Genomic DNA, 24495 nt, shown 5'->3' with positions numbered 1-24495 from the left:
ACCCATCGGTTTATACTTTATACCATATATACCTTGCAGCATCGAAAACCTGCCTGGTTTACTGCGATGAAATAATGGGCAATGCCCTTTTTGTGAAGTAAGGTTGCAACTGCGAGGAAAAACCACCACGACAAAGCCGAGGCAAGGGGTTGAGGATGGCATGAGACCAAGTCCGGAGGGATAATTTAGAGGTCATATTCCATGCTGAAGTCGAAGCCGAAGTCGGCTCTTAAAACTGACAAAAAGCCGAAGCCGAAGCCATCCGTTCAAATGACACGAGGCGATATCGAAGCCGAAGCCCACCGTCAAAAATGTTTCAAGGCCAAAGCCGACCCTGCAGCCTTAGGAGGAAAATGGTGGCTTCGCGAAGCCGAAGCCGACGTTGAAGCCGGCTTCCTCCTTATGTCTGAGCAGTGTGTATTTTTCAAGCTAGTGCGCGCAGTTGAATGAAAATGTCAAACAAAACGCACACCATTTATTCTAGCTAGAGATCTTCTGTGACAGCTGATTACCTAACATACGAATTACTGTTTTCTTTACCGTGCTTGCCATTCGAGCACTTAACAAATTAGTACTAATATGTGCGTAAATTATGCATGCTTACAAAATCGAAATATGTGTCTGTACATGTTGATCATAGGCACCAAAGTACCCTACACTCTGATCACGTGAGGCGGATCTTGCGTTATATGATCTGGTTACCTATTTGATAAAGACCAGTTAGCCAATCGCGGGCATCTTGTGGTGTTTTCAGCAACTTCATTAAATGTGACAACCCGAAACGCTTTCTTTATGTTGGATTGGCGGCCACTTGTTTGAAATAGGCTTCCATGCCAGAAAGAGTACCCGATCAAGATTCCTGGATCAAGATTCCTGGAGTCATGGCCAGCACACAATGTCCAAAGAGTGTCTTTGTCAAAGAGTGTCAAAGAGTGTCAAAGAGTGTCAAAGAGTGTCAGTGAAACTTTTCCTACGCTTTTGCGTATTCCAACCACATATATTGGGGTAAGCCATCATGGGGCGGGGGCAACATAATATTGAGGGGGGGGGGAGGGGAGGCAGGAGCTTCACAATATAATACAAATTGACGCCCGTGGACGGCAGTGGACAGCGGCAATGTAACGACTCCTCGAAGTGACGTTTCTGGGTAATTCCTCTGTTTTTCTGGGTAATTACTCGAGTGTCCCTCGTATCCTTGCAGCACGTCGGGACAGTGCAATGCTGCCCATGAAAAGGACGATTCTTTCATGGCAGTTACACTCGTTTGGTACCACATCAAGCACATTTCAATCTTGAAAAAGCCCAGTTTGCTGATTGTGACTTCTGCTGGCCTCACGGCCGAGGCGCACGCTTCTCCAGCCGGCGCTGAATGATCTGTCCCCCGCCGAGGCCGAGGTCGTGACCCCTGCCTGGTCAGCTGCTCTGCGCCCAGACGGGCGTCTGGGGCGTGTTGCTCCACCCATCGCCTAGTCACTGCACCCGTCCAGAACATCGCACGGGCTCTCACCTCCAGTAAATAGTCTACGTTCTCGAGCGGCCTCTCACTGCTGGAGAACTGCACACTGCGCTGGCAGGGCCAGACCGCACGTGCAGCAACAAACAACCATTTCCGAGAGAAGTGTATTACCCAGACAGTTTGCAGTCCAACTGGCATACACCCGTACAATTTAAATTCCGCCTGTCAATTCGGGGAACGCCGCAGCACAAGCGCAAGCTTTGAACAATTTCTTAGAATTTTCCTCTACGCTGTTAAGCCCCAATGCCGATCACACGATAGCCACTCTTGCGGTGATGTGGAGGCATGGTCCCGCTCTCTTGCGGTCTTGCGGCGATGCGGTAAAGATGAACAATCTTGAGAGCGGAGCAAGTATGGCAGGAGCGGCGAAGATGCTGGCGTAGCTCACGAAGCTTCGCACCAAGAGGACAATGGAAGAGCGGCGGCGGCATTCTCAAGCGTGAATTTGAAGCCCCGTGGATCACTGACAATGTCAATGGGCGATTGGACGACAGCTTCCACCTTTCGTAGCCCTCAAATCAGTGCACCAACGACCAGATCGCGGGTCTATCACATTTTTGTCAACTAGATCTCGAACTGCCCAGAAGTACAACCCCCTTCAATTTTGTGAGACCCCAGACCTACCTACGAAAAGCCTAGCCCACACAGCAAGCGACAGGACCAGGTGTATTTGGACAGCAGCTAGCGACAGCAGCCGGCGAACAGCGGCTAGACGGACAGATGGTGGACAGCTGGATAGACAGACAGACAGGCGGAGGGGGAGCAGGGGAAGACGGGCGCTGCGGCGCCGTCGCCGTGGCCCGACGGTCGGCAGCGACCCGGGGTGGGCGGTGCGGGCGCGGGCGCCGCCTGCCGCTGACCCGGCTCGGCTCGCGGCTCGCCTCGGGCGCCGTCGCTCGGCGAACGCCATGCAGGTGCCAGGTTGGCGCTGGCGGCCGGCTGGGCAGCGCGCGGCCCGGCTCGGCTCGGCCACGGGCTCGCAGTTTCGCTGGCTCGGGGGCTCCGTCTCCGCGCGCAGGAGTCTCGCGCTGTCTCGGGTCGGACCGTCAGGACGCCGCCACTTCCCTCAGCTGCGGCCCTTGCTCGACACGGCCCACTTCGAGTGGAAGGTCGTGATCAGCTCGAAGTGGATCTCTGCGGAGGGCGGAGAGAGCACAGGTCAGGTCACGGGACGACAAAGCCGGGAGACACGTGCCGGCAGCAGCCGCGGCAGAGCAGGAGTGCGCTGGCATGAACCGCCAATATTGACGCGCTCTGGCAACAACCACGAGTCATGGCGCAGCCGATATGGCACGCCCGTGTTATGTCTTACGTCGTCTATTTGTCATAGCTTTTGACTAGTTTCACAATATTTCGTCTGGCTGCAACAGCTTTTGAATAATTTGAAAGAAATTGTCGACTTTTTGCGCGACGCCTTTTCAACACATGTACGTGGCGCCGTTCTGGGTGACACCAACTCGACATCTTTGAGCGCACAATGTCACCCTGCGTCCCACTCACGCTCTCTCTCTCTCTCTCTCTCTCTCTCTCTCTCTCTCTCTCTCTCTCTCTCTCTCTCTCTCTCTCTCTCTCTCTCTCTCTCTCTCTCTCTCTCTCTCTCTCTCTCTCTCTCTCTCTCCCTCTCTCTCTCTCTCTCTCTCTCTCTCTCTCTCTCTCTCTCTCTCTCTCTCTCTCTCTCTCTCTCTCTCTCTCTCTCTCTCTCTCTCTCTTCTGCGGCTGGTGCCGTGCTACCAGTGTTTGATAAAGTGCTGCTCTACCCAAGCGTGTGTCAGTTGAAGCCATGCCGCCCCAATTGCGAGATATCCTACCACTCTGAGCGGTATGTCGTCCCACCCTACATCCTCCCTGACTGGCTGTAAGACATCCTACCACTCTGAGCGGTATGTCGTCCCACCCTACATCCTCCCTGACTGAGTGTGAGATGTCCTACCACCCTGAGCGATGGGTAGTCCCCTCACACACCCTCCCTGAGTGCGAAACACCGTGCCACCCTCTCCGAGTGAGCGCCCCGTCCCCAGCCCGGCGCGTACCGGCGGCGGAGGCGAGCCCTCGCGGGCTGAAGTCGCGGCCGGGCGCCGCGTCGTCACCGCCGACCAGCAGCGTCACGGACGGCGGCGCCGCCGGCTCCGGCGCCGGCACCGACTGGCGCAGGTGGTTGCAGCACTCCAGGATCTGGAAGAAGTGCCTGCCGGCGCCGCGGGACCGAGTCAGGGCGGAACACGAGCGTGCGGCGCCACATGGTGTCCGCGCACGGTGACGAGCCGCACCCGCACACCCACGCGCGGTGACGAGCCGCACCCGCACACCCACGCGCGGTGACGAGCCGCACCCGCACACCCACGCGCGGTGACGAGCCGCACCCGCGCGCCCACGCCGCCAGGAACAGCTCGACAACGCTCACGCCCCTCAGCAGTGCCGACCCCACACATGACATCTCCGGAGTGCAGCTGGGGTGCCGCTGTTGACAGAAGGCTCGAACACACAGAACAACGGCATGTTGTGCACAATAGCCTGGACCTCCCGGCATCACCAGCCACCCCTGCAGCGTCACCCCCGCCTCAGCAGGCCGGCAGTCGGCCGACCCGAGCCGCTCGTCCGTGCTCACCATTGGTCGCGCTGCTTGCGGCGAGGGTACTTGACCAGCTCGAGGGAGGCCTTCTCAGTTGGCGCGCTGAGGTCGCAGGAAACGGTTGCCGCGCCGGAACTGTGTCTCCAGCCAGCGGCTGGCCTCACGCGCGCCGGCGCACGCCGCCTTCCGCTCATCCAGCTCGTGGATTACTGGCCGAAGAACGGAGGATTAGACGCCAGCTCTGCACAGCGAGACGAAGCCGGACGGAGGGTTACACGCCAGCTCCTCCCGGCTCCGCGCAGCGATGCGTCTCCTTGGACGTTGCTCTTCGGCACGTTTCTCTGGGCATATTGGACGTGGTGCTGTCGTTTTCTGCGTACCATGCAAAATGATAGCCCAACAAGCGCAAATTGATAACCATTGAATAGCAAGAACTGATCGCACATCTTCAAATAATGGGGGCCACAATACGAGTAATATCTTTCGCCCGTAAGATTCTAATTTGCTTCCCTTTCAGCGTGTCCGTTTTCATTGCAAGGATAACACACACCCATTTACCCCGAAGTCTTGCACTCCGGTTGGAAACCATCTGAGGAAGACCTGTACCGGACCCAGCAACGCGCTTCGTCTGACGCAACACCATGAACGCTCCACGCCAACGTCAGCCCCTCCCCGCACCTCAACCCCCCCCCCCCCCCCCCCGCCTCCGCGCGCCGGCGGGCCGCACCTGCGCTGGGCACGACGGTGACGAACTGGCGCGCCTTCACCATCTGCTTGAGCGGCTCGAGGTGGGCGACGAGCGCGGCCGTGTCGACCACCACGTACGGCGAGAAGCTGGCCTGGCCGCCGCGGCGCGCCGTCCGGCAGCGCAGCGAGCGCACCTCCGAGCGCAGCCACTGCTCGGCCATGCTGGTCATCAGCTGGCGGCGCCGCTCGACGCTCTGCCGGCCAGACGGCGGCGGCGGTCAGGGCGGTGCGGCGGCGCCACGCGGCCGGTCAGGGGCGCGGCCGTCCGCCAGTCCGCTGCGGCGTGAGCGGGGGGCAGAGAGCGCTGCACAAGTCCTGGTTCTTGAGAGGTCCTGGGATGGTCATCCTCGCATCTTACACAGCACGGCGTGACGAGGCGGGCTTGCGGCCGCCACAATAGGTGACAGCCCTGGGCTTTGTGCCGCAGCATCCCACACCCAGCGGAGGGCGCAATACCACGCACTGCGGCGTCCTCTGCAACCATATCATCCTGCGTCCCTACAACGACGAAGACACTAGCGCAGGGGCCTCGGGGGCCAGTTGATACCCCGCAAGGAGCGTCCGTGTAGGACCGACAGCGTTTTCCATGACCTTGAGCGCATTAAGCCAGGCAGTCAAACCGGACATGCAGATATTACACAAGCTTCCTTACAAGGGCCAGCAGCGTGTGGTCACAACTGGCATGGCATCTGGTTAAGATAAAGGCAAACAACCAGCTTTGCAGCCCCTTGGACGCCAGATCCCCGTAAGATGCCTCTGTGGTTTAAGAAAAACATGTTCGGCTCGTAATCCAATGACACTGGGTACAAGTCCCAGAAGGGGAGAGTTGTTTTGGCCCAATGACATGGGAAGATCGACTGGAAACTGGCCGAAAGAGGGGAAATGACATGATGGGTCCGTCTCGTACCAATTTATGGCACTTAAAATCCGCGACCAGCCGTCTGGCGTAAAACCGGAAGCAAACTTATCAGATGGACGGGAACGGGGGACGGATGGACGGCTGGGTGGTGGGTTTTGGCCACCCGCACAAAGCTCCGCTTAGGAAGCTTCTCTTAATCCAACACCACTTACGCATACCATACAAAATAATTGCATTCACAAAATGGCAACCAATAAAAAACATTGGCTTATCGCGCAGTTACCGGCTTTGTCGATACTCTACGCTTTGCGTGCATCTGAGCGGGAACTACGTTTTGATACTATCGGCCGTCGACGACAATGGTCACCGCACGGAAATCCACTGCCCAGAACACGCGCCTCGCCGCCGCTCTGGCACGCAGGACGAGTAGCCACTGCTGCTTTGTGGCTAGGAAGCCCAGGCTCACTGGCCCGGCCTTTGAATGGCGACAGAAGCGCAACACCGGCCGGTGGAATGTGGAGGCCAGGACGGGTTCGGGAGCTGCCGCGGCATACTGCATTCAGATCCCGCGGACAGGAAACATTCGGGGCGGTTGGGTGGTTGACAGCGTAATGCCCCGTGTGTGCGACTGATCTAAACGTGCAGCTGTATGCATACCAGCATAACTCACATTTAGCCTATATTTGTCCGCAACGACTACAAAGGCGATACACTTCCAGCGCGATCTGGTCAAGGACATTCGGGCGTGAAAGTCGCAGGGTTCACTGCCAACAAACAGGAATATATACAACGGAAGAAGATCTTCTCCGCCTAACTTCCGGAAGGATCTTGATATGCAGCGCGAATATCACAAATGAGTTACCTTGCATGAAAAGCAAAAATGTTATTCCTTTCGGTGGTAAATGGGCCATAGTTATCGGGCGACTAACCTCGACAGCTTCGCTCTGCGGCTGGTTGTTGTTGTTGACTGTGTTGCTGCTCGAGACGTGGACAAACTTGCCATCCTTGAGCGCGACCCCGAGCTGCGGCACTGACGTCAGCCAGGTGGCGAAATCCACCAGCAGCTGCACCCGTAGCACCACCTGGAGGGAGAGGCGCGGGGCCGTCACGGAACGCGACCCGTCAACTCCGGGGGACACGCTCCGCGGTCTGCCGCTGCCCGGCCGGCCGCTGTCGACGCCCGACCGACACCGGCGCCAAACGCAACCACCAGCCACCAGCGACAGACGGTACGCAGCGGCGCGCACCAGCCTCTGGCCTGACTCTTCACTGCAGCCTGCAGCGTGTGCCGAGGCCACAAGCGGCGCCGCCAGTCACCACGCCCATCGGCGAGCTCGCCAGCGGACTGGGGCCGGGCGGGGCTCCGCTCCAGCGTCGGCCGCTGCCTCACCTCCTCGGCGCCGGACAGGCTCTGGCGCAGCGGGTCCGTCCAGGCCATGTGCTGGTGGCGCGTGCCCAGCAGGTGCATGCCGCGCAGCAGCCGGTCCTCCCACAGCGGCGTGGTCTGCGCCAGCGCCGGCGCCGACGCCGCCAGCTGGCGGGCGAACTCGGGCCGCAGATCATCCACTGCGGGCGGGGTCGAGCACGCCGTTACAGGCCCGGCAGGCGGCGCAGGGGCCCCCGCCGTCCGCTGGGAACGGGTCGGCAGTGGTCATCAGGCGGCAGTCACTGGAGTATCTAGCTATGGTCACTGTGATTGTGACACACATCGGTCATCCCAAAAAGCGTTCATAGGCCCTACGCAGACTCGTGTCAAAACGACTCGTACAGGACGTATCTACTATGCCGTCGTTTGCACATACACACACACATCCTTCTTAAGTGTGCACACAACTGCCGTCGGGCCGGCGGACGACTCTCACCGCCAGAGTCGGCCGTCAGGTCCAGCGAGACGCCGTTCACCAGCACCACCAGCTGGCGCCACAGCTCGGCGCTGCTCTCCGTGCACGACTTGAGCACCTCCTCGTTGGCGCGCAACCAGTCGCAGCACAGACGCAGCGGCACCAGCAGGCCTGCCGGTGACGGCGGTCACTGCTGGGTCGATGACGGGTGACTGACGGGTGGCTGATGGGTCACTGACAAGAGGCCGATGGGTCACTGACGGGTAACTGATGGGTGTCTGATGGGTGACTGATGGGTATCTGACGGGTTTCTGATGGGTCTTTGATGGGTGGTCAACTGGTGACTGATGGGTGACTGTTGGGTGGCTGATGGATCCCTGATTGGTGACTGTTGGGTGGCTGATGGGTGGCTGATGGGTCCTTGACTGGTGACTGTTGGGTGGCTGATGGGCGGCTGATGGGTGACTGATGGGTGGCTGACGGGTGACTGATGTGTAGCTGATCGGTGACTGATGAGCGTTTGATGGTGACTGATGAGTGGGATCGCTCACAGGTCGCTTGCCAGGGCACCGACGCCGTCGAGGGAAGTATGCGCAACTGTGAAACCATCAACTGCTTGACACCAGACACTTTCACATAGCACCAGCACTGTCCGCTGGGACTCCACATTGGCTAAACGCCCCCCGCCTCAAGCAAAACGAGAGCGCCGTCTGAGTACCGATCAGTCCCGATCGCGACAACCTGCCCGTTGGAGGTGGGCGACACCGCTGGTCTTCCCGCTGCAATAGCCCGTCATCCTCGGTCTAGAGGCGAGCCCTCCTACGAGCGCTGCCACCCCCCAAATCCGACCGCGGCATCTGCACCGCCGGCAGTCGCTCACCCTCGCCCTGCAGCACTGCCGTCAGCTCAGCCACGCACGGCCTCGCGCCCGTCTCCGACTCCAGCGGCTCGTCGTTCTCCTCCGAGTCGGAGCCGTCCGAGACGAGCGAGCCCACCGAGTCCGAGTCCGAGTCCGAGTCGGAGAGGCCAGCGCCCGACAGCGCACCGTCCTCCTCGTCTGCCGGCGGCGGGAGCAGAACAGGTCACGATCCAGCGCCAGGTGACGACACAGCGTCAGGTCAGGACACAGCGTCCGGTTACGGCGCAGCGTCAGGCCACGATCCCGCGTCAGGTCACGGCACAGCGTCAGGCCACGACGCAGCGTCAGGTCACGGCACAGCGTCAGGCCACGATCCAGCGTCAGGTCACGGCACAGCGTCAGGTCACGATCCAGCGTCAGGTCACGGCACAGCGTCAGGCCACGATCCAACGTCAGGTCACGGCACAGCGTCAGGTCATGACGCGGCGTCCGGTCACGACACAGCGTCAGGTCACGGTGTGGTCACATCACAAAGTCACCGTCACAAGCAGTGCCAAGTCATGACAGAGGGTCACATCAAGGCAAGGTGCTAGGCCCATGCAGGAGCAAAACCGGTTCGTCAAGATGCCACGGGGGCACACAATGTCTTTCCTGAGCACGGGGTGTCCCGGAAAGACATAACAAAGACACAACGCAGAAATGTCATGCTTCGCCCTGTGAGGAGCAATATCTAACACCTGAATAAGGGATCCAGTCCATCTGAGAGGTGAAAAATGCAAAGATTGCATATAACCAACTCAAGGTACCCGTTCTTACAGATTATCATTTGAACACGACCAACAGCCTATCCCACCATCCCGACACCAGCACAGATCTCACAGCCCACAGCCACCAAGTGACTGCACATCCTGTCCAATCCACGCCGCGGGACTGTAGCCCACCGTGCGCGGCACACCGATCCGCCGTGAACCAAGCGGCGTGCGGCCAACTCGTCACAAGGAGCGCAGCCAAACGCCGCGGAGCCGGGACCTCAGAGCGGGGTCGTGTGCGAGCACGAGCCGCCGCCGAGCTTACCGTCACTGTCGTCGGCCAGCCGGGGCGGCGGCCGGCGGCGGGCGCGCCGCTGGCGGCCGCGCGGCCGCGGCGCGGCGGCGGCCGGCGCGGCCGGGGGCTCCGGCTCGGGCCGGGCGGCCGCCAGCGCCGGGAACCGGGCCGTCAGTCGGGCCGTGACGCGGCTCACCAGGCAGCTGAAGGCGGCCAGCAGGAAGGCGCGCAGCCCGGACGCCGGCGCCGCGTCCTCTGCGACGTCACGGGCCACACGGTCAGGTCAGGTCAGGTCAGGTCAGATCAGGTCAAGTCAGGTCAGGTCAGGCGGTGCAGCCACGTCAACGGCCGCAGACAAGAGCCCGGGTAAACTAGTCTACATCAGTCATGTGGGGTTTTGAACTGAAATAACCACATAAAAAGCCCCTCTGGTTTCTAAACTATACGCCCGCCAAAAATGGGGAACGGTGCATCGGGGACAATATTCCAAAGCCACCTTGACATTCATGCCGTCCTAATGACGTCATTCCTGTCCTGCTATTCCATAAGCCTCGCGGCGATCAAGGTCGAGAAAAATCTAATCGTCGAGGCGTGAGCGCGATTTCAAGATATAATGGCCGTCCATTGGCTCTCAATCCATGTTGTACAAGGTATGATGATGCAATCAAATCACATACTTACTAAACAGAAAATTGTGTTGTCTAGAACAACCCTTTCAACTTAGAAAGTATACCAATACTTGAAATCGGGCTTGTTTCATCATATCCGAAGCTCGCTTCAATATCTCCCAGTGTGAGACATTGCCTTGACGCGCCACGGACGGATTCACCCGCCACCTCCCTCGCCCCCCAACCAGGGCCGACATTGATAAGGGGCAGGGTGAGCAGGGAGGCACCCACCTTTGAGCGTCTGCAGGGCGAGGATGACGACGACCACGATCAGCAGCACGGTGCGCTGGTCGAGCGTCTCGCCCAGCGGCTGGCCGTTGATGGAGACGAGGCCGCCCTCGGCCGGCGACGGCTGCAGGCAGAAGCTGAGCCACTGCAGCGTCTCCTGGCACAGCTGGGGACGGCACATACAGACAGTCAGGCACGGGATAGGGGGACTGGGGCTGGGGACGGCAGACACAGGCAGTGATGCATGGGATAACGGACGGCACCAGGGACCCGCTCCACGTGGAACTGATGGGGCTCGTTTGTGTCAGCAGTGTTTTGATCACAGCACGATGAACATTGACTGAGCCTGCCGGTAATCTTCGGACAGGCGGCCCTCACAAGCGGCGCCGGCCGCCTACCCGGACGAAGCGGTGCTGCTTGGCGCCCTCCATCAGCGTGGCGCCGTAGATGACGTCCAGGAAGCTGATGATGAGCCGACGCCGCGGCGGCACCTCGCTGTTGCCGTACTCCATCTCCAGCTCCACCTGGGGAGGCGTGCCACGAGTCAGCGCTGTGCGTGAAGGTCGCAGACGGCCACTCGGTACTCTGTCCCCGGCTTTAATTGGGACGAGTCTGTGGCTCTTCCGGTCATGGAGAAACACAAATCCGGGTTGATACACTAAATGCCTCGGTTTTTTACTGCTGGCCGGGCAAATTTCCTTATCAGTCATATCAGTCACACGCATCCGTGAAAAAACAAAAAAGAAGCCTTATTACATCAACAGCCGAGATGTATCAATCCATACCATTCATTCAGTCCGAGACAAAAGCATTCCAGATTGGCATACTAGGCGGTGGGCACCGGCATCCCGCTCCGGTCTCTGTTCTCATTTACACGTGCCTAAGCGCACGTACCCTTCTTGTGTGTGTCCGGGAAGAGGAGGCGGGGAGAAAAATGAGCTTTCAGAGATGAATAAATTGGGACGAGCTTCTGTCATCACAGTGCTACGAAATCACGGATTCTACAAAGGCGGCAGATAGAACAAGCAATGCAAAATGCAGCACAACAATACGTCAAAAGCCGCGACGGGCAGCGAGCGAGCCACGGAACAAGCCCGGTATGTCCCAGCCTCTCCGGGCGGGCTCAGCGGGCCGCGCTCACCCTGCGGGCGTGGTTCTTCTCCAGCAGCTTGCGCAGGTTGAGCTGTCCGCCGTCGAAGCTCTCGTGGCAGGTGAGGCAGCGCAGGTAGTGGTAGGCGGCCTCGAGGCCGTGGGAGGCATTGCCGGCGAGCGTGCCCAGCTGGTTGTGGGGCCGGCCCACCGACGGACTGATCAGCACCGCCTGCGGGGCGAGGCCGGGTCAGCGGCCGCCGCTAGATGGCAGGGCAGGGCAGACGTCCACCTGACTGACATCGGCCTGGCAATGTACCAGAAGGCAACTCTCACAGTGACGCTGCTCAAATGCACCACGCCACGCATGTGCACGTCCGGCAAAGGAGAACGACACCTCCTGACATCACGCACTCGCTGCATGAACGGTCGCCTAAACGAGCCGTCAGCCCGCCGGGCCCAGCACTCCGGGCCCACGGGTCCCGCACTCCGGGCCCACGGATCCCCTCTCCCAGCCGGGCCACCCGCCTGGTTGTAGTAGCGCGCCGCCAGCGAGGCCGGGTACTCGTCCGGACGCAGGTCGGTGAGGTAGCGCGCCAGGTCACCGGTGCTGGTGAGGATCCGCTGCAAGGGCGGCCTGGCCCCAGGCCGACACCTGGCCGCTACAGTCGGACGCCCGGACCGTCACCGTCTCTGGGGTCAGCGCGTGACCACATCAGTTTATGAAGCATGCCAGCACGGAGCCGTGGCATCGTCTGGGCACGGAAACGCCAGCATCGCCGGAATACATCTGGGCCAAGACAAGTCACCTTATCTGAAGCACAAGGGTAGCGGGACACGTCACCGCTTCCGGAGCGTGCAGGCATCCAGATACGTCGCCGTGTCTGCAGCCCACGAGCAGCTAGACATGTCCGTCTCTGGGAGGGTACCGGCACCGATACACCTCATCATCTCTGGGGCACACAGACCAGTGGCGTCCGTCCTCACCTCGGGTCATGCCCTGCGGCTGGCAGAGTGCCAAGTCCACCCGGTGGCTGCCGCCGACGCCCAGCTGGGTCTCGAGGTTGAGCGTCAGCTGCTGGTAGCTTCCGATGCCGGCCAGCAGATGGCAGATGAGCAGGCCCGTCTCGTACTGGCCCAGCGGAAACGTCTGCCGACGGCGGCCCGGTGACGTCACGGGTGGTGCCGACGGCGGCCCGGTGACGTCACGGCCGAAGCCGGCGGCCGGCCGCGGGCGGCGCGCTGCCACCACCTGCTCCGACGAGCGCCGCAGCCGGACCGGCCGTACATGCTGGCCTGACGCCGGCTTCCGACCCCGCCCACGTTACCGCAACAACGGAAACAATAGTCTTCGGAACGGTAGTTTGTTACACACGGAAGTTTATACCAAAGGGGACATTATGGACGCTAGTTTAACCATGCTAACAGCAAAGGGCTTGAAGGTACCGTCCCGTAGCCTGGCGATGTCATAAAAATTGAGGCTTTCGGGAGCTTCAACTGCACGATCATATAGCGCCCATAACTAATGTTCTAATCAAAGATGTTCAAAAACTTCGAGGGCTGCCATGTGGCGCTAGCATGTGGCTTCGAGGGCTGCCATGTGGCGCTAGCATGTGGCTTCGAGGGCTCCCATGTGGACACTGGCGCTAACGATTTGAGTCGGCGTATACATAGAACAGATATGAACACGCGAAAGAAATTTGAAGCGATGCTTGGTGTGTATTGAGCCACTGCCGAAAAAATCGCAGAGCGTGAGGGAAGGCGCAGCCGGGCTAGAGTACCGCACAATTTAAACACGTAACACGGAACAAGAGACGAGCACATGAGGCACAAAACGCGTTGTGTTACATTGGCGGCACCGAGGCGGTTCATCGCGACACAAAATGGCTAGCTATGGGTGACGTAAGCACGGCCTATCCGCAAGCAACTTAGAATGACTTTCTTCCACCCTGGCTTCCGAAAGCATTACTGCCATTCTTCAATAACCGGCTTAAACATCTTAAGTTTGTTGGTGCCGCACTGCATGTGCTCTGCTACCGGCTTCGTCAAAAGACAATACGACTGGGAAGTCCGTGGCGGGTATTGAATGCGCCGCTTGCCGCACAAAGCCGCTTACCTGGCCTATCTGTTTGGCGCGGCTGTAGGGTTCATAGTGGACCTTCCTCCAGAGCAGGTCCTCAGCTTTGCGGCCGCTGTCCTCCGGGTCAGACACGATCATCTGCTCGCAGAGCTCCCTCAGCCGAAGCCTGCCGCCCGCACAGAGACCGGGGTCAGATCAGCAGGTCAGGGAGCACTGGACAGAAGACTGGGACAACAGGCAGCCTCCTCATGCCATGCCGGACACACTGACGATGCGGCCGGTTAGCGCAGGCTGGGGTAAGATGCGGCCATGGATAGACTGCATTGGAGATGAGCAGCACGACCTGGCGTAGGCAGGGCTGAAGCATCAGCTCTGGAAATCCAGACCCACAGAACCCACCAAAACCCCCAAAACGTACATCAGGTGTTATAAGCTCCACTGAACTCTGAATGAAAAATGTATGTTTTCAACTGACCTGAGTCCATTGTTGGCAGGGGTGAGCACCTCCTGCACAGTTTTGGCATGCCGTAACCCCTCATCAAGTCTTCGGACCACCTCTGCCACAGAGCTGAAATGATCAGGACAGCACAATGACACCTCCATTCAAAACCTTTACGAGTTCCGGCGCACTAAGTTCTTCTCAAGTTACCTCTGTAGAAAACTATGTAGAGAGCTGCAGCTGACTACTCTGTACTTCATCCCAGGGCCTTCTCTTTATGCCATAATAACTCCTAAAAGTTTTGGTCATAACATAGGCTAACTGGGGATGAGTGGCCCCCTGATGGCCATTCCATTACGGCAGAGTTTCAGTCGCTAGCATGAAGGCTGGACAGACTGACAAAGCAGAGCAATTGTAGGATTTCATATGGTTTGGGATCTGTCGGGATTCAAACGACTATGATCATGATTATTTGCCCCTCATTCTATGACGAAATAAAAGAAGAAATCTATTGGGAGGCACCATAACATCATATCTTGAAACTGTTGTTCCAAACAAGTCACAATAAAGGTACAAATATAAAAATGCAGTACTAACTGGCGGTTAATACCGCGCATTGGAGCTTATAGATGCAATGTGATAACTCAGCACGCGTGTTTTGTTTGGGCTATTACAATAGAGCATTTCGTGAGATGCAGTGGGCAAACCAGATGTCATACGACAACCTTAAACGTAGTTAGACCTTTAGACGCTCCGAAACTGCGCGGAATTCCGACATCAGCTTAACAGCTGGCCATTGCCTGAACACAAACCTGACACGCGCCTGGACTGATCTGACTGGGCCGACACATCACCGGTCACAGCAGTCATTTACGATCTTTTGTACACGGCTCAACGTATCCCCGCTGTCCATTCTGACGCACAAACAGCAAACTTGTTTCAACTCAGCTTTCGCTACTGCTTGAACAATAGCCCTGAGGCATATGCCATCCAGTTTCACTTCGTCCACATAACAACACGGCAACGATGGACGATCCTTCCCTTCTACGAAATTCGGCGCCATGAACTTTTGCCCTCGACAAACTTTTACGCGACGAACCCTTGTCTAAAGAACTTCTCCGAGGAGTCTCACGAACCTTCCGCCCGCTTTTTGAGCCTAACTCACGGAGATTCACGACAAAATCATTTTCTGAATCAGTGGTACTGGAGCATGTGATTTAAGTCAGGTATTTTTAAATGGTGTGACTGATTCTAAGTTTTGTGTCATGTCAAACTCAAAATCGTTTGTGCCATTATTCAAAGTATATAACAATGTTTACTTGAATCGTCAGAAAATTATGCCTAATGTGAGCACATAACCACACATTCAGAATTTCAAGAAATGGCCATGTCATAACTATTTCAGCCAAGTGGATGATTTGTTAGGAGTTTTGGAACATCAGCAAATTGTCTGCATATATGTAAAATATCTGCGAGCTATAAGATATATAATATCCTACGAGCTTCTGCCAAAGTTTCCAGCTTTTGCTCTGTAATTGGATTGGCGTGATTCAAGTGACATATTATTCATCTGCCGTAGCTTACCACAAAATGTATAAACTACCAGGGCTGTAGCTACAAATGTCAATAACACCAATGATGTTGGTCAAATGGAACCAATGCTAATCATGGAATCAGTTCCATTTCACTGGAATTATCAATATAATTTTAATTTAATAAGGTATGTTAGGAGTAACATAGGATTTCACCTGGAATCAGAAAGAATTCAAGATTGCACCTGTCACTGGAGCATAGCACCAGTTGCATTGTAAACAGGATGCATGGAAATGAAACCAGCATACATTCTGAATGCAACACCCTAGAATAAGAACAATGTCTATCAGACTGCAATTGAGCCAAAGTCTCCACATGATATAAATTTGTGCATGACAAACTTTGCTACACACAAACCTTTACCGAGATACACTTGGTGCTGTACAAACTTTTACCTGGGCAAACTAAATGCAGATGAACTCAAGTAAGATGAACTTTTGCCCTAGATGCACTTTTGCTCATAAAAGCTAATTACCCTGTGAACTTCTGTCCCATGAACATTTGTCCACAAACTTTCATACAGAAGACACCATTTAGGTTACCTCTTATTATCAGGCATCAGGTCAGGTCAAACTATACCAGATCCAGCATATGGTTTTCTCATGACTTTTATAAGCCCACAATATACCTCAGATTGACCAAAGTCAAAGCAAGTCACCACTTACTTCCAAGGAGCAGTGTGGGTTTATCTGAGACAATTCAAAGACCTTTCATGACCTTGGTATCTGTATCATTTGTGACTTAAATCAGCTGTATCCATGCTGAATTTGCTTGAATAAGGAATGTGTCATAGATGCCACCAAATATTTGAAGAATGTCACCCTCAGTGTTTGATTAAAATGAAAGACAGAAAGGATGACAGCATTCCATGCAATTAGTGGCAGCCTGTTGCTTCTGATGATGACAAACTATTCAACCTAAAGTATGAAAACAAAGGTTTAGAGGACTGCAGGACATTAGAGGAAAAGAAATAAAGAAGTCAAATTCCTATCCTCTACTTAAATTGACTCATTCCATACATGTTTAATTCACTGCACAATGCATTGTTTAAAAAAGATGCACATTTCATGCTGTGCAGATATTTTACATGTATGCAGACAATTCACTGATGTTCCAAAACTCCTAACCAATCATCCACTGGGCTGAAATAGTTGACACAACCATTTCTTGAAATTCTGAATGTGTGGTTATGTGCTCACATCAGGCATAATTTTCTGACAATTCAAACAAACATTATTATACACTATGAATAATGGCACAAACCATTTTGAGTTTGATATGCAAAACTTAGAATCAGTCACACCATTTAAAAAATACCTGATTTAAATCACATGTTCCAGTACCAATGATTCAGTCAATGATTTTGTCATGAATCTCCATGAGTTAGGCTCAAAAATACTTAAAGATATCTCATGCTACATCAGTCATAAGTCTACCTCATGGAAGCATGGTGGTGACTTAGTGAACTCTGACTCAGTGTGCATCAACTGCAATTCTGACTTTGAGTGGATAACACAATTTTTCATCAGCTCTAATCCTGAAGCTACAAAATATAGCTCAGTTTCAGGATGGACATTTATGGGATTTAGCAAGGAGAAATGCTGCATGATCTAACATTGTCACTAAAAAATGATACCATGAAGCAGGCAGACAAAATGCATTACCCAGAATATAACAGGCTCACAACTTTAATGTCCCTGATTTCAATCTGCTATAATCTTCACCATTAACATTAATTTGCCTGCATACTGATGCATATGCAAAGTTTATCAGAGGCTTGCACATGTCCCTGGTACCCCTCCCCCTTAAATACAGCCCTGATCCCATGGTTGATTATGAGTCAGGTTTATTTTGGCAATACCTTCAAGACAAAGTGCTCTGTAGTACATGCAAATATCTGCATTGGTTAAATGCTTAGCTGACAACATGATCATATATCTGTGTTTTGCGTGCTGCACACACAAAACCAGCCAGAATATAATCTATCACAGAAGTTCAACCATGTGATTTTTGCTTCCAAAAATTCATTGCTTTGGTAGTAATCAGTTTAAAAGTACCAATTCCTTTAGAGGTAACATAACCATGAACTCATCTCCCATATGGTTTTCATGTTGTTATGACCATTTACAGCTGGTCGAGCATCAGTCAGGTATCACTGATATACAACAAGTGGGGCCACAGACCAGCCACCTGAAATTAAGACTGCTCATGATGCGCCAAACAGAAAAACAGATCATGGGGAGCTGATGCAATGTATAAGTTACATGAAAATGTGCAACCACAGTTGAACCAGCGACAAGAAACGTGCGCACCACAGAATATATACATGCCTTAGAATTCGTTTGCCGCCGTCAGAATCACTAGAATTTTTCAAGATACTTTTCATCTTATCTCACATGGTCTTCTTTGTTCCAGTACTATGTGATATTCTTAACTTTCAGGTCAAGCAAGGCTAACAAAAACGAGAACCACGCCGACCCCCACTCCATCATGCATATGCACTGCCTCTCAGCTGCTCATCCCCGCGTTATCGTGGCAGTGATCCCACCTCAGCGAATGCGACGCAAGCCTGCGCCATGATGAGGAGATTGCACGAGTACGTCAGCTGGCCCTGTTCACGTACTGCGCGCGCGCCGAGCAAGTAAAATTAGGCTCCGCCCCCTGAGGTCACACGGGACCACGCACTGTTGATCAGGGGCAGATCCATGGGGGGGGGGACACGGGGCCATGACCCCATCTTGGGTCCCGAAGGCACCCGTAGGTTCCGAATGGGCCCAAAGCCGGCCGAGCAGATGCATTTTTTACACAAAACGCAACAAATTTGGACATTTTTGGGTTTCCAGGCTTGCGACAACAGTCGCCAGCGAAAGTAAAGGGCCCACGAGTAAACAAAAATTATTTTTCGCTGATTGAGAGGGTCGTCATTGGGATATAATGAGGCTTATTACGCTGTCCAAAGGCCTTATGCTGTCTCCGGTTGACCTATATGCCTCCTTGCAGGATCAATCCGATCGTTACGGAGCTTTCCACGCTGCGCTCACTTTCTTTGAATTTGCCTTGAGTGTCCTGGGCTGTCGCTGGGGCCCTTCCTGTTACCATGCTGGGGCGCTCATATCAGTCAGGGGTCTTCCACGGATTCTTCCCATTCGCCCGAAAGGCTCTGTACGCTCTACACACACACACACACACACACACACACACACACACACACACACACACACACACACACACACACACACACACACACACACACACACACACACACACACACACACATATATATATATATATATATATATATATATATATATATATATATATATATATATATATATATACGCGAACCTAGCGGGATATTCTCGGTTGCTTAGGGGCCTTTTACGTCGGTCTCGGTTAACCTACCGATACACTCTCGATATGTTCAAAGGCGCTCTACTTTGGTCTACAGCCCTTCCAATGCTCTGCCACTTGCTTAGAGCGCTACGCTCTTGTCGGGGGCCCTCCTGCTAACCTGCTGGAGCACAGGCAGTCGATCGGGCCCCTACAAAAAAAATTGGGTGTTGGGTACTTTTTATTTGAATGGAGGACCCTGCACACTTGTCGGTCCCCAATCTGTTAACCTGCTCGGGCACACTCCAGCGTTTGGGGTCATCCATATTATATCATGAGTTCTTCCTATTTGAATGGAGCTCCCTACGCACTTGATGGGGGCCCTCTCTGTCCGTCTCCTCGGCCGCACTGGGTTGCCTGGGGGCCCTACACACTGGGTATTTGAATGTAAACCTCTACGCTCCCGTCGGCGGCTTACCTGATGGCTTACTCGGGCACATTTAGTCGTTCGGGTGCAGTATACATCTGGTCTTGGGCACTAACTATTTGAATGGAAGGCCCTACGCTCTTGTCGCGGGTCCTATCTGTTCACCCACTGGCGCACTCGATCGTTCAGGAGTATTTACATACATTTATACAGGGGTATTTACATACATTTATATACAGGGGTAAAGGGGTATTTTGCCGTGGGTATTTTCTTATTTGAATGGAGGACCATATGCTCTCGTGGAGTTGCCCTCCTGTTAGCCTGCTTGGGCACACTCGATCGCTCGGAGCCCTCCTTAATGTGCCTCTGGTACTTCTTATTTGAATGAATGGTTATATATTCTTGGCAGGGCCCCACCTGTTAAGCTGCTCAGGCCGGTGGCGGATACGGATGGGGGGGGGGGGGGACACAGCACCATGCCCCTCGTCCCCGAGGGGGCCCATAGGCTTCGAAGGGGCCCATAACCGGCCGATCGGAAGAAGTTTTTAACACAAAACAGAAAATTGGACGTCTTTGCGCTACCGAGGACCAACAATGGTTGCAAGCGAAAGTAAAGGGCCCGTGAGCAGGCAAAGTTGATTCTTTGCTGATTGAGGTCTTGACTGGGAAATTTTGGGTCAATACGCTATCCAAAGGCCCAACATTGTTACCCGGACCCTACATGCTCACTCCCACGTTACCCTTGGTATCTTTGCATTTTCTCTCAGAGCCTTACGTTGCTGTTGGGACATTCTCTGCTTACATGCCTGGGCTCTCTTCATTTGTCAGGTTTTCCTCCACGGATTCTTCCCATTCGAAAGACTTTACATGTTTTTTTTTCGGGCCCCATATGCCAGGGTGCATTTAGTCGCTCAGAGACCCTTCACACTGGCGTCTAGTTCTTGTCACTAGCTCGGAGAGCCTTGTGTTGTTCCTGGAGCTTACACAAAGCAAGGTACCGAGCCACGCGATGCTCAGAGGCCTCTACTTTGAAATAGGTCTCTTTCCCCGTAATCTCATTTGCGGAGAACCCTTTATTCCTACCGGGGCTCTTTCTATTGATCTGCCCGGGCACTCTTGATCGCACAGGGTTACCATTAGTTCAATTGGTCTTTGATAATTTTCCGTTGCTCAGAGGAGTCTGTGCTCTGGCCGGGGTCCTGTATGTTGGACTGCCGGGGCACTAGCGATCATTCAGGGGCCCACCACATCCGTCTTGGGTTCTTCTCGCTTGCTCTGAGGACACTACACCTGTTGACGGAAGCGTCTTTGTTGGCATCCCGCGGCGCCCATGATCGCTCAGGCTCAGCCCCCAGTGGTCTTGATGCCTTAGCATTAGAGCGGCATGCAGTATGCAGCCGATGGATTTTTACGCGCAATTGTCAAAGGTAATTTTTGCGTGCTTCCAACGTCCAATGTGTCATTTCCCTTGGCTATTGAATGCGTGACACCTAATATACTTGCGCGTCACGTTCTTGATACATTTTAAATGCTAATATATGTTGTATTCCTATATAACAGAGGAAAAGCTCTGACTTAGTCACCAGCCATCAGGTGACCATTATCGACCAGCCGGCTAGCCGTAAATAAGCTAAGAACCAAGCTCAAGTTGATTTTAATGATATTTAGCAGTCAAGTTTAGTTTATTTAGGCTGTTTTTCCGAAAAAAAACAGCCTTAAATGATAGCATTTAACATGATCTGTAGAACGTCAATAAGCTCCCTGTATGTGCATACATAGCACGGCTAACATTCTAGGGCGCGCACAGTATGATGGGTTCCCGTATTTCCTCATGTGTATAAATAACTGTCCACTGATTTGCCCCTTAAATCCTAATGATTCTAATTGATACTTAATTCATCAATAATTGATAAATCCTATCATTTCGGGCTAAGTTTTTTCTCGGAAAACAGGCTCAATAAACTAAACTTGACTGCTAAACATCATCAAAATCAACGTGAACTTGGTTCTATACTAATTTACGGCTAGCCGGCTGGTCGATGTGATCATCTGATGGCTTGTGACTAAGTCAGCAATTTTCCTTTGTTATAAAGGAATACAATATACCTTAGCATTCAAAATGTATCAAGAACGTGACGCGCAAGTATACTAAGTGTCACACATTCAATAGCCAAGGGAAATGAGACATTGGACGTCGGAAGCACGTACAAATTATCTTCGACAGTTGCTCGTAAAAATTCAGCGATGTGTGTGTTATATTAACCTCTTTTGATCTCTTACAACTTGATGGTAGGCGTACGAGTATTTTTTTTGGAGAGGGCTCTAAACTCCAGGGGACCCCGCAATGTTGCGTGGTCTTCTCCCCTAGACGAAATCCTAGATCTGCCCTTGCCGTCGACCGATGTCGTGACATTAGTGCCACGGCAAAGATTGCTTTATACTGGAGTGCTAAGACATCCCTTCTGCTGCAAAAACTCAAACAGACTGTTCTTACACGCAGCATTACACCTACTGCATGGACATCAACACGACAGGAGTGCTACACGGCAAGATATCTTATTCAAAAGTTTACACAGGCCATGACATCTACTGCGAAAACTTAAACAGTCCTTCCTTTTAAGCAGCATTACTTCTGCTGCAAAACTCAGTAAACGACAAAGCTTACGCTGCAAAAATTATACAAGTCACCTATAGACCGGAGGTCGCATTTAATGGTTCCCGGCCCGCAGCGCCGAGCACCCCAATACCAGCCAGACGGTCCTGCGGACTGATCAGAGGCCCCTGAGTGATATGGGTCTAAATGTCGGTCAGACACCACTAGTAACGCACAACCGGCTTCGCTGCAGCATGGGTCTGAGGACTCATATCCGAAGCAGGGACATAGCCGGAGCCAGCGATTTACATTGTTCATAGCCCCAGTGCCTGTCAGGGCCCTATAACGTCTAACGGGGGCCTTGTGTTGGTATGGGTCCCGAGTTGGCCAGATACAGTCTTCGAGGAGGCTCGAAGAACCCGGAGGGCCCACCTGCTATGACAATCAAGGGCCCGGCTGGAGGTTCTAAGGGCACGAAGGCCTGGTCGAAGTCTGATTTAAGGTCCCTGGCATGCGGGGACGGGCCTTCATATAACAGTCAGGGACTATCTGCGGTCGATATAGACCTATATAGGAGGCCCGGACGGCCCAACAGAACCGTCAACAGAACTAGGTCGTGACCTGAAATATGTCAGGTGTCCTCTTGCAATGTTTGTGGACCCTTTGAGACAATGCGGGTGTCTAAGTTGGCCAGAGACCGCCAACACCGAACAGCTGGCTCCCTGTCAGTCTGAACCCTGGGGCCCACTTCCCAAGCAGGAGCAAGGTCGGCGGCCACGATTGGAATTGGTCTGGATCCCTAAAACAATGGTTCGGGCCCCTGTGTCAGCCAGGACCCACAGTGCCCTAACGAGAGGTGTTGTGTCAGCTAATGGTCCACAGTTGGTCACAGGCTTTGTTTGAGGAGATCCGAAGAATGACCGGGGGGCACCTCGGGACCAAAGATCAAGCGCCTGATTGGACTCGGGCCCGGTCCCTATCCGTAGTACCGTGACCTGATATTTCAGTCAGAGGACTTCTATTGAGGTCCTCTAACCAGGGTTACCCATCCATATTATATAGGGCCTCGACACGGGGCAAAACAGTCGGTTCCACGTCTATCCGAGCTCTTGAGACTCATTGCCCAAGCAGGAACCAGAGCGGGGCCGCGATTTCCATTGTTCGGCGCCCTAACACAATGACGGGCTTCTGTGTTGATCAGGGGCCACAGTGCTTGACAAGGATGCTTGGGCGGTAAGTGGCCCCGAGTCGGCAGGAGCGGTATTCGATGTGGCCCGAAGTGGGACCGAAGAGTTTCTCGAGGCAAAAGATCATGGGCCCCATTGGAAGGCTAAGGGATCCGAAGAGCTGGCTGTAGGTCACAGAAAGGACCCAGCCGTAGAGTCGGGATCTCAAATGTCAGTAAGTGAGCCTCTTACACCGATTCGGGACAAATGAGACAGAGCGTTCCTCTATTTCGGCCGGAGATCACCAACACCGAACAGTTGGCTCCGTGTCGGCCTGAGCTGTGGGGGCTTATTTTCCAAACAGGGACAAGGGTAGGCTCGCGATTTACTTCGGTCGGAGCCCGTGCACCGATCCCGGATTTCCGTACCGTTCAGGGGCTTACAGTCCCTAACAGGGTTCTCGGGGTCAACAAGGGGTCTCGAGACGGTCAGGGAAAAATCTGCTCAACAGGGACGGGGACGGAACCCCGAATGACAAAAAGCGCCTTGTGTTCGTCGGGGTCCCCTTAAAATCGTATGAACCATGGAAACGTATGATGAATGTTCACATTGAGACAATTAAAATATTCTCTGCCAGTCAGGGCCTCCTGTACCGAATGGTGGGCCCTCCAACCCATTTCCAGCTCGGGCCCGTTAAGCCGAACCGGAGTCTATGTGCCAATTACCGGATCACCTGAGACGATCAGGGATCTTGTTGCGACAATGAGGGTTCTTGCATCAATCCGGGGTCAACTGCGCGGGTCAGCAGACCTCCCTTGTCATGGAGGGGTCCGTCTGATATGATACTCACATCTAAGGGCCTCCTGATCAACCAGGGGATCCCACCCCGTGTCGCCAGAATGGCAGTTGGAAGACACCATGCGGTGGGACGGAATAACTCTTTAGTCCTTAACCAAGAACAGTAATGTGCCTCGTTGTGTTCACTCAAGAGAGCCCCTTGCTCAGAAAGAAATAAGGGATGTCAGTAGTGTTAAAACCGACCTGTCAAATTCAGGCAAGAAACTAGCAAGACCATTTCATGTTCGCAATCTGACAGAAACAATTTGTACAGAAGGCGACTCGGATCCCACCGCAAGTGCTGTTTTTAAGATTCGTCTTTGTTATCCGAAAATCGAGGTCATTTTCCATTTGCGCGCGACGTAACAACACGCATTAAGAAATTCACCTGCGATTAGAGACTACCGTAACTGGCGGAGCTATGCCCTGACGTCAGCAGTGAGCTCCATCCTGTCTGAACTTTAACTCGATACTGCCTGATCCTTGGCCGGTTTGTTCCACTTTTGTAGTGGTTGACAAAGCTTAGCTCAGAATGGCTGTCAAGATGGCCCTCGTTACTCGTGTTTTCCCGAAGGGCTCCGAGGGTGCCATCTAGTTGTGGTTGCGGTTG

General features: G+C 53.9%; 2 protein-coding genes across 2 annotated transcripts; both read right to left on the bottom strand.

Moving 5' to 3' along the window:
• Nucleotides 1-1606: 1606 nt before the first annotated feature.
• On the bottom strand, nt 1607-9499 carry LOC119103882 (protein SMG5). The gene is made up of 9 exons (XM_037227563.1): nt 9466-9499; nt 8413-8589; nt 7554-7703; nt 7082-7257; nt 6621-6773; nt 4813-5026; nt 4122-4294; nt 3547-3701; nt 1607-2650 (listed from the first exon to the last, which is right to left on the bottom strand). The coding sequence occupies exons 4-7, from the start codon at nt 7157-7159 to the stop codon at nt 4176-4178; spliced, it is 564 nt and encodes a 187-aa protein (XP_037083458.1). The 5' UTR covers nt 7160-7257; nt 7554-7703; nt 8413-8589; nt 9466-9499; the 3' UTR covers nt 1607-2650; nt 3547-3701; nt 4122-4175.
• A 1994-nt stretch (nt 9500-11493) lies between these two features.
• On the bottom strand, nt 11494-18063 carry LOC119103540 (protein SMG5). Its single transcript, XM_037227123.1, has 6 exons — nt 17863-18063; nt 13976-14068; nt 13537-13666; nt 12408-12570; nt 11949-12113; nt 11494-11652 (listed from the first exon to the last, which is right to left on the bottom strand). The coding sequence occupies exons 1-5, from the start codon at nt 17916-17918 to the stop codon at nt 12022-12024; spliced, it is 534 nt and encodes a 177-aa protein (XP_037083018.1). The 5' UTR covers nt 17919-18063; the 3' UTR covers nt 11494-11652; nt 11949-12021.
• Nucleotides 18064-24495: the final 6432 nt, after the last annotated feature.

Source organism: Pollicipes pollicipes, unplaced genomic scaffold, assembly GCF_011947565.3.
Source record: "Pollicipes pollicipes isolate AB1234 unplaced genomic scaffold, Ppol_2.1 Scaffold_5724;HRSCAF=6776_pilon_pilon_pilon, whole genome shotgun sequence".
Lineage (NCBI taxonomy): Eukaryota > Metazoa > Arthropoda > Thecostraca > Pollicipedomorpha > Pollicipedidae > Pollicipes > Pollicipes pollicipes.
The sequence above is the reverse complement of the archived record's forward strand: the minus strand, read 5'-3'. Positions and strand labels throughout refer to the sequence as shown.

What these genes read in the sequence shown, in the direction of transcription:
- LOC119103882 (XM_037227563.1), bottom strand. Translation starts at nt 7,159, where the DNA reads ATGCACCTGCTGGGCACGCGCCACCAGCACATGGCCTGGACGGACCCG. An exon ending in GCCTGTCCGGCGCCGAGGAG is followed by an intron (nt 6,774 to 7,081) that starts GTGAGGCAGCGG and finishes CTCTCCCTCCAG; the next exon opens with GTGGTGCTACGGGTGCAGCT. An exon ending in CGCAGAGCGAAGCTGTCGAG is followed by an intron (nt 5,027 to 6,620) that starts GTTAGTCGCCCG and finishes TCTGGCCGGCAG; the next exon opens with AGCGTCGAGCGGCGCCGCCA.
- LOC119103540 (XM_037227123.1), bottom strand. Translation starts at nt 17,918, where the DNA reads ATGAAAAGTATCTTGAAAAATTCTAGTGATTCTGACGGCGGCAAACGA. An exon ending in GGCGGCAAACGAATTCTAAG is followed by an intron (nt 14,069 to 17,862) that starts GCATGTATATAT and finishes TGATCATTTCAG; the next exon opens with CTCTGTGGCAGAGGTGGTCC. An exon ending in CCTGCCAACAATGGACTCAG is followed by an intron (nt 13,667 to 13,975) that starts GTCAGTTGAAAA and finishes TGCGGGCGGCAG; the next exon opens with GCTTCGGCTGAGGGAGCTCT.